Source organism: Salmo salar, chromosome ssa07, assembly GCF_905237065.1.
Source record: "Salmo salar chromosome ssa07, Ssal_v3.1, whole genome shotgun sequence".
Lineage (NCBI taxonomy): Eukaryota > Metazoa > Chordata > Actinopteri > Salmoniformes > Salmonidae > Salmo > Salmo salar.
In genome coordinates this window covers 64458532-64468531 of record NC_059448.1, presented here as the reverse complement: position 1 = coordinate 64468531, position 10000 = coordinate 64458532, and the positions used below count along the sequence as shown (strand labels likewise).

General features: G+C 49.4%; 1 protein-coding gene across 1 annotated transcript in view; it reads left to right on the top strand.

Annotated features, from left to right (window-relative positions):
• LOC106580685 (adiponectin receptor protein 2) overlaps positions 1 to 10000 on the top strand; it is a 97181-nt gene that overhangs the window by 69367 nt on the left and 17814 nt on the right. Inside the window, 2 exon segments of the mRNA XM_045722463.1 lie at positions 4983 to 5025; positions 5028 to 5164. Of these exon segments, the coding sequence (XP_045578419.1) occupies positions 4983 to 5025; positions 5028 to 5164 (180 nt within the window).

Below are 10000 nucleotides of genomic sequence, written 5' to 3'. Positions count from 1 at the left end.
TAGTGTGGGGGGGTTCAGCTGTAGTCTAACTAAATCTATACTGGAGTAGTGGGGGGGTTCAGCTGTAGTCTAACTAAATCTATACTGGAGTAGTGTGGGGAGGTTCAGCTGTAGTCTAACTAAATCTATACTGGAGTAGTGTGGGGGGTTCAGCTGTAGTCTAACTAAATCTATACTGGAGTAGTATGTGTGTGTGACTACATTTATAGTGGTGTATTCTAGTTCTGTGTGTGTCCTGCTCTCTCTTCTATCCATTTATCCCTCTCATCCTCCCTCCCTTGCACCTTGGCTCAGTAACACTTTCCCATTGAATCTGTTCTCATTCTCCCTCTGAATATTTCTCACTTTCTTACCTCTCTCTGGTTTTATCACTTGGCCTAACTTTTTTTTGTCCCCTGAAATGGTCGTACTCTCTGAGTCTACTAGTTAGTCTCCCTTCCCCTTGTTTCTTTTTAAATGATATGTTGTCCAGTACCATGGGATAGACCCCTATTGAATATACAGTATGTATGACTATACAGTATGTATGACTATACAGTATGTATGACTATACAGTATGTATGTATGACTATACAGTATGTATGTGTGGGGACACTCTAGTTCTCCATCATTACAGGACAGGGTATTCATGTTGTCCCAGTTCTGCTGCAACCTACTTACTATTTATTCAGAACAGACCTTCCCCTACAGTCACTGTGTGTCTGTGTCACAGCGGCTCACAGCGTGCCAGTTCCTGGCATTGTTATTAATTCAAGCCTGAAGGCAGCAGGGAAGAAGGCCTGACTAGATAACAGGTCAAGCCTAATGGCAGCAGGGAAGAAGAAGGCCTGGCTAGATAACAGGTCAAGCCTGATGGCAGCAGGGAAGAAGGCCTGGCTAGATAACAGGTCAAGCCTGAAGGCAGCAGGGAAGAAGAAGGCCTGGCTAGATAACAGGTCAAGCCTGATGGCAGCAGGGAAGAAGAAGGCCTGACTAGATAACAGGTCAAGCCTAATGGCAGCAGGGAAGAAGAAGGCCTGGCTAGATAACAGGTCAAGCCTGATGGCAGCAGGGAAGAAGAAGGCCTGGCTAGATAACAGGTCAAGCCTGAAGGCAGCAGGGAAGAAGAAGGCCTGGCTAGATAACAGGTCAAGCCTGAAGGCAGCAGGGAAGAAGAAGGCCTGGCTAGATAACAGGTCAAGCCTGATGGCAGCAGGGAAGAAGAAGGCCTGGCTAGATAACAGGTCAAGCCTGATGGCAGCAGGGAAGAAGAAGGCCTGGCTAGATAACAGGTCAAGCCTGATGGCAGCAGGGAAGAAGAAGGCCTGGCTAGATAACAGGTCAAGCCTGATGGCAGCAGGGAAGAAGGCCTGGCTAGATAACAGGTCAAGCCTGAAGGCAGCAGGGAAGAAGAAGGCCTGGCTAGATAACAGGTCAAGCCTGAAGGCAGCAGGGAAGAAGAAGGCCTGGCTAGATAACAGGTCAAGCCTGATGGCAGCAGGGAAGAAGGCCTGGCTAGATAACAGGTCAAGCCTGAAGGCAGCAGGGAAGAAGAAGGCCTGGCTAGATAACAGGTCAAGCCTGAAGGCAGCAGGGAAGAAGGCCTGGCTAGATAACAGGTCAAGCCTGATGGCAGCAGGGAAGAAGGCCTGGCTAGATAACAGGTCAAGCCTGATGGCAGCAGGGAAGAAGAAGGCCTGGCTAGATAACAGGTCAAGCCTGATGGCAGCAGGGAAGAAGGCCTGGCTAGATAACAGGTCAAGCCTGAAGGCAGCAGGGAAGAAGGCCTGGCTAGATAACAGGTCAAGCCTGAAGGCAGCAGGGAAGAAGAAGGCCTGGCTAGATAACAGGTCAAGCCTGATGGCAGCAGGGAAGAAGGCCTGGCTAGATAACAGGTCAAGCCTGATGGCAGCAGGGAAGAAGAAGGCCTGGCTAGATAACAGGTCAAGCCTGATGGCAGCAGGGAAGAAGAAGGCCTGGCTAGATAACAGGTCAAGCCTGATGGCAGCAGGGAAGAAGGCCTGGCTAGATAACAGGTCAAGCCTGAAGGCAGCAGGGAAGAAGGCCTGGCTAGATAACAGGTCAAGCCTGAAGGCAGCAGGGAAGAAGAAGGCCTGGCTAGATAACAGGTCAAGCCTGATGGCAGCAGGGAAGAAGAAGGCCTGGCTAGATAACAGGTCAAGCCTGAAGGCAGCAGGGAAGAAGGCCTGGCTAGATAACAGGTCAAGCCTGATGGCAGCAGGGAAGAAGGCCTGGCTAGATAACAGGTCAAGCCTGAAGGCAGCAGGGAAGAAGAAGGCCTGGCTAGATAACAGGTCAAGCCTGATGGCAGCAGGGAAGAAGAAGGCCTGGCTAGATAACAGGTCAAGCCTGATGGCAGCAGGGAAGAAGGCCTGGCTAGATAACAGGTCAAGCCTGATGGCAGCAGGGAAGAAGGCCTGGCTAGATAACAGGTCAAGCCTGATGGCAGCAGGGAAGAAGAAGGCCTGGCTAGATAACAGGTCAAGCCTGATGGCAGCAGGGAAGAAGAAGGCCTGGCTAGATAACAGGTCAAGCCTGAAGGCAGCAGGGAAGAAGAAGGCCTGGCTAGATAACAGGTCAAGCCTGATGGCAGCAGGGAAGAAGGCCTGGCTAGATAACAGGTCAAGCCCGAAGGCAGCAGGGAAGAAGACCTGGCTAGATAACAGGTCAAGCCTGAAGGCAGCAGGGAAGAAGAAGGCCTGGCTAGATAACAGGTCAAGCCAGATGGCAGCAGGGAAGAAGGCCTGGCTAGATAACAGGTCAAGCCTGATGGCAGCAGGGAAGAAGGCCTGGCTAGATAACAGGTCAAGCCTGATGGCAGCAGGGAAGAAGGCCTGGCTAGATAACAGGTCAAGCCTGATGGCAGCAGGGAAGAAGAAGGCCTGGCTAGATAACAGGTCAAGCCTGAAGGCAGCAGGGAAGAAGAAGGCCTGGCTAGATAACAGGTCAAGCCTGATGGCAGCAGGGAAGAAGAAGGCCTGGCTAGATAACAGGTCAAGCCTGAAGGCAGCAGGGAAGAAGAAGGCCTGGCTAGATAACAGGTCAAGCCTGATGGCAGCAGGGAAGAAGGCCTGGCTAGATAACAGGTCAAGCCTGATGGCAGCAGGGAAGAAGGCCTGGCTAGATAACAGGTCAAGCCTGATGGCAGCAGGGAAGAAGGCCTGGCTAGATAACAGGTCAAGCCTGATGGCAGCAGGGAAGAAGAAGGCCTGGCTAGATAACAGGTCAAGCCTGATGGCAGCAGGGAAGAAGAAGGCCTGGCTAGATAACAGGTCAAGCCTGATGGCAGCAGGGAAGAAGAAGGCCTGGCTAGATAACAGGTCAAGCCTGATGGCAGCAGGGAAGAAGAAGGCCTGGCTAGATAACAGGTCAAGCCTGATGGCAGCAGGGAAGAAGGCCTGGCTAGATAACAGGTCAAGCCTGAAGGCAGCAGGGAAGAAGAAGGCCTGGCTAGATAACAGGTCAAGCCTAATGGCAGCAGGGAAGAAGAAGGCCTGGCTAGATAACAGGTCAAGCCTGATGGCAGCAGGGAAGAAGGCCTGGCTAGATAACAGGTCAAGCCTGATGGCAGCAGGGAAGAAGGCCTGGCTAGATAACAGGTCAAGCCTGATGGCAGCAGGGAAGAAGGCCTGACTAGATAACAGGTCAAGCCTGAAGGCAGCAGGGAAGAAGAAGGCCTGGCTAGATAACAGGTCAAGCCTGATGGCAGCAGGGAAGAAGAAGGCCTGGCTAGATAACAGGTCAAGCCTGAAGGCAGCAGGGAAGAAGAAGGCCTGGCTAGATAACAGGTCAAGCCTGATGGCAGCAGGGAAGAAGGCCTGGCTAGATAACAGGTCAAGCCTGAAGGCAGCAGGGAAGAAGAAGGCCTGGCTAGATAACAGGTCAAGCCTGAAGGCAGCAGGGAAGACTGTCATTGTACAGGCCGTGAGTACACACACACACACACACACGGTTGTTGATTGGGGAGTGAGGCACACTGGGGTCCTTCCCAAATGGTACCCTATTCCCTGTTTACTGTACTGTTTTTGACCAGGGCCCATAGGGTGCTATTGGGACAGCGTTGGGATGAGGAGAGGGACTTAAAACCATACAAAGCATGTCTGGGGTTGGAAAACTCAAAGCAGCTACAAATTACCATGAGCCAGGTCACACCAATTAATGGTTTATTAATTAGCCTTTTGTCTGACTGTCTGTCTGTACACTGTCTGTCTGTACACTGTCTGTCTGTACACTGTCTGTCTGTACACTGTCTCTCACAATGGCCTGATATTCAGTTTGTGATGTAGGGCAATGGGCTCTGACCTGAGTCCTGACGTGTGTGTGTGTGTGTTCTGGGTAAGCTCCTCTGTGGAACATCGATCTGGGATGGTCTGTTGTTCTGACTGGGTGTTCTGACTGGGTGTCTGTTGTTCTGACTGGGTGTTCTGACTGGGTGTCTGTTGTTCTGACTGGGTGTCTGTTGTTCCGACTGGGGGTCTGTTGTTCCGACTGGGGGTCTGTTGTTCCGACTGGGGGTCTGTTGTTCCGACTGGGGGTCTGTTGTTCCGACTGGGGGTCTGTTGTTCCGACTGGGGGTCTGTTGTTCCGACTGGGGGGGGGTCTGTTGTTCCGACTGGGTGTTCTGTTGTTCCGACTGGGTGTTCTGTTGTTCCGACTGGGTGTTCTGTTGTTCCGACTGGGTGTTCTGTTGTTCCGACTGGGGGGGGGGTCTGTTGTTCCGACTGGGTGTTCTGTTGTTCCGACTGGGTGTTCTGTTGTTCTGACTGGGTGTTCTGTTGTTCCGACTGGGTGTTCTGTTGTTCCGACTGGGGGGGGGTCTGTTGTTCTGACTAGGTGGTCTGTTGTTCTGACTGGGGGGTCTGTTGTTCTGACTAGGTCGTCTGTTGTTCTGACTAGGTGGTCTGTTGTTCTTACTAGGTGGTCTGTTGTTCTGACTGGGTGGTCTGTTGTTCTGACTGGGTGGTCTGTTCTTGTGTTCTCAGAGACCCAATGCGCTGGAGTTGCAGAAAGTGACTGATGGAGAGGAGGGGAGAGAGATGGAGGGATGGACTCTACCTCTGCAGGGGAGGAGGACTTCAAGACTTCAGACGAGGGCTTCATGGGCATGACACCTCTACTACAGGCCCACCACGCCATGGAGAAGATGGAGGAGTTTGTTCACAAGGTCAGTCACACCACACACACACACTGGTCCCCCGAAGTCTCACCTTGGACATACACTACATGACCAAAAGTATGTGGACTAACAGGTTCCCCCTCACATTGACTCTGCACCGGTTCCCCCTGCACATTGACTCTGCACCGGTTCCCCCTGCACATTGACTCTGCACCGATTCCCCCTGCACACTGACTCTGCACCGGTTCCCCCCGCACACTGACTCTGCACCGGTTCCCCCCGCACACTGACTCTGCACCGGTTCCCCCCGCACACTGACTCTGCACCGGTTCCCCCCGCACACTGACTCTGCACCGGTTCCCCCCGCACACTGACTCTGCACGGTTCCCCCCGCACACTGACTCTGCACCGGTTCCCCCTCCACATTGACTCTGCACCGGTTCCCCCTCCACATTGACTCTCTGTCACCCCAGTGGGTTATGTGCCATGATTGTCATGTGCAGTAGGGAGAAAAAACCTTTTGAAACAGGGAGGTTCTGTACATTAACTCATCCAATAGAACAAATGTATCTGTTGCTAAATGTTTTGCTGTGTGTGCCCTACTGAACACAGCCCTGCAGTATGTACTCTGTGATGCCTAACCTCTAGAACGGGGGCCAACTAGAAATTAACCTACGCTGCTCAGAATCCCTCAGTTGATGGGAACAGACATCTAACTTGTGCTGAAATGGCAAACAGCAGGCTTTCAATTACAGAAATAAATCACTTGATGACTCAGAATTAGTCAACAACAACTGTTTCTGGCTCTCCTGGGCCCACCCCTATAGGCTCTGGTCTAAAGTAGTGCACTATATAGGGAATAGGGCTCTGGTCTAAAGTAGTGCACTATATAGGGAATAGGGCTCTGGTCTAAAGTAGTGCACTATATAGGGAATAGGGCTCTGGTCTAAAGTAGTGCACTATATAGGGAATAGGGCTCTGGTCTAAAGTAGTGCACTATATAGGGAATATGGTCCTGGTCTAAAGTAGTGCACTACATAGGGAATAGGGCCCTGGTCTAAAGTAGTGCACTACATAGGGAATAGGGCCCTGGTCTAAAGTAGTGCACTACATAGGGAATAGGGCTCTGGTCTAAAGTAGTGCACTAAATAGGGAATAGGGCTCTGGTCTAAAGTAGTGCACTACATAGGGAATATGGCTCTGGTCTAAAGTAGTGCTCCTGACCAGGTTAGCTAGCCTGTAGAGACGTTGGTATCACATGAGTGGTCACCAGACCTTTAGGTCTAACACTGTACACACACACCTCACATTTCCCTGCTCCTTCTCTCCTCTAACATAGGCAGACCTCCCTCTCTCCTTCCCTCTAGCTCTAGTGTTGACAGACAGGCAGACCTCCCTCCTTCCCTCTAGCTCTAGCGTGGCAGACCTCCCTCTCTCCTTCCCTCTAGCTCTAGCGTTGACAGATAGGCAGACCTCCCTCTCTCCTTCCCTGTAGCTCTAGCGTTGACAGATAGGCAGACCTCCCTCTCTCCTTCCCTCTAGCTCTAGTGTTGACAGATAGGCAGACCTCCCTCTCTCCTTCCCTGTAGCTCTAGCGTTGACAGATAGGCAGACCTCCCTCTCTCCTTCCCTCTAGCTCTAGTGTTGACAGATAGGCAGACCTCCCTCCCTCCTTCCCTCTAGCTCTAGCGTGGCAGACCTCCCTCTCTCCTTCCCTCTAGCTCTAGCCTTGACAGATAGGCAGACCTCCCTCTCTCCTTCCCTCTAGCTCTAGTGTTGACAGATAGGCAGACCTCCCTCTCTCCTTCCCTCTAGCTCTAGCCTTGACAGATAGGCAGACCTCCCTCTCTCCTTCCCTCTAGCTCTAGACTTGACAGATAGGCAGACCTCCCTCTCTCCTTCCCTCTAGCTCTAGTGTTGACAGATAGGCAGACCTCCCTCTCTCCTTCCCTGTAGCTCTAGCGTTGACAGATAGGCAGACCTCCCTCTACAAATTCTGCCACGTAATATGGGTGTTCATGTAATACCTGAGTGATTCAGCAAAATCAATGTGAGCCCCCTGGGGGTCGAGGCCTCGTAATCTGACCGTGATAACTACAAGGTGTACATAGCTGGTTAGCCTAACTAACAACTAACTATCAAGGTTGCCAAGTAGGCACACTCACATTAAGCATCTCCAATCCAAAATGAAATCTAGAATCGGTTTCCTATTTCGCAACAAATCCTCCTTCACTCATGCTGCCAAATATACCCTCGTAAAACTGACTATCCTACCGATCCTTGACTTCGGTGATGTCATTTACAAAATAGCCTCCGACACTCTACTCAGCAAATTGGATCTAGTCTATCACAGTGCCATCCGTTTTGTCACCAATGCCCCATATACTACCCACCACGGCGACCTGTACGCTCTCGTCGGCTGGCCCACGCTACATATTTGTCGCCAAACCCACTGGCTCCAGGTCATCTGTAAGTCTTTGCTAGGTAAAGTCTCGCCTTATCTCAGCTCACTGGTCACCATAGCAACACCCCCCCATAGCAGGCGCTCCAGCAGGTACAGTTGAAGTCGGAAGTTTACATACACTTAGGTTGGCGTCATTAACTCATTTTTCAACCACTCCACAAATTTCTTGTTAACAAACTATAGTTTTGGCAAGTCGGTTAAGACATCTACTTTGTGCATGACACAAGTAATTTTTCCAACAATTGTTTACAGACAGATTATTTCACTTATAATTCACTGTATCACAATTCCAGTGGGTCAGAAGTTTACATACACTAAGTTGACTGTGCCTTTAAACAGCTTGGAAAATTCCAGAAAACGATGTTATGGCTTTAGAAGCTTCTGATAGGCTAATTGACATAATTTGAGTCAATTGGAGGTGTACCTGTGGATGTATTTCAAGGCCTACCTTCAAACTCAGTGCCTCTTTGCTTGACATCATGGGAAAATCAAAGGAAATCAGCCAAGACCTCAGAAAACAATTGTAGACCTCCACAAGTCTGGTTCATCCTTGGGAGCAATTTCCAAACGCCTGAAGGTACCATGTTCATCTGTACAAACAATAGTACGCAAGTATAAACACCATGGGACCAGGCAGCCATCATACCGCTCAGGAAGGAGACGCGTTCTGTCTCCTAGAGATGAACGTACTTTGGTACGAAAAGTGCAAATCAATCCCAGAACAACAGCAAAGGACCTTGTCAAGATGCTGGAGGAAACGGGTACAAAAGTATCTATATCCACAGCTAAACGAGTCCTATATCGACATAACCTGAAAGGCCACTCAGCAAGGAAGAAGCCACTGCTCCAAAGCCAGACTACGGTTTGCAACTGGACATGGAGACAGATTGTACGTCTTGGAGAAATGTCCTCTGGTCTGATGAAACAAAAATAGAACTGTTTGGCCATAATGACCATCGTTATTTTTGGAGGAAAAAGGGGGAGGCTTGCAAGCCGAAGAACACTATCCCAAATGTGAAGCACGGGGTGGCAGCATCATGTTGTGGGGGTGCTTTGCTGCAGGAGGGACTGGTGCACTTCACAAAATAGAAGGCATCACGAGGGAGGAAATTATGTGGATATATTGAAGCAACATCTCAAGACATCAGTCAGAAAGTTTCAACTTGGTCGAAAATGTGTCTTCCAAATGGACAATGACCCCAAGCATGCTTCCAAAGTTGTGGCAAAATGGCTTAAGGACAACAAAGTCAAGGTATTGGAGTGGCCATCACAAAGCTCTGACCTCAATCCTATAGAAAATGTGTGGGCAGAACTGAAAAAGCGTGTTCGCGCAAGGAGGCCTACAATCTTCACTCAGTTACACCAGCTCTGTCAGGAGGAATGGGCCATTGAACTTATTGTGGGAAGCTTGTGGAAGGCTACCTGAAACGTTTGACCCAAGTTAATCAATTTAAAGGCGATGCTACCAAATAAATACTAATTGAGTGAATGTAAACTTCTGACCCACTGGAAATGTGATGAAAGAAATAAAAGCTGAAATAAATCATTCTCTACTATTATTCTGACATTTCACATTCTTAAAATAAAATGGTAATCCTAACTGATGTAAGACATGGGAGTTTATTAGGATTAAATGTCAGGAATTGTGAAAAACTGAGTTTAAATGTATTTGGCTAAGGTGTATGTAAACTTCCGACTTCAACTGTATATTTCACTGGTCACCCCCAAAGCCAACACCTCCTTTGGCTTCCTTTCCTTCCAGTTCCATAGCCGGTTAGCAAAACTAACAAGGTGGACATAACTGGTTAGCCTATCTATCTAGCTAACATGGTGTACATAGCCGGTTAGCCCAACTTGCTTATCTAGCTAACAAGGTGTACTTAGCCTAACTAACATGGTGTACATAGCCGGTTCGCCTAACTTACCTATCTAGCTAACATGGTGTACATAGCCGGTTAGCCCAACTTGCTTATCTAGCTAACAAGGTGTACTTAGCCTAACTAACATGGTGTACATAGCCGGTTCGCCTAACTTACCTATCTAGCTAACATGGTGTACATAGCCAGTTAGCCCAACTTGCTTATCTAGCTAACAAGGTGTACATAGGCTAACCGACTATGTACACCTTGTTAGTTAGTTGTTAGTTAGCCTAACTTACCTATCTAGGTAACATGGACTAGTAGTAGATCAACTGTACATTTTTGACAGGTTATAAACATCTCTAAGGTCTGTTAGTGAATGACAAAACAAGAGGAACTGATGATGCGTTACCAGAGTGCATCAGTGATTCCCTGTGATGGGTTGTACAGGTGGGATCACAGCCGTATATGATACATGTAGGTCTACTGTATATTAATGACTCTGGGTGGAATGCTACCCCTGATCTGGTTCTGATATGGCGCCTTACAAGAACTGGATTC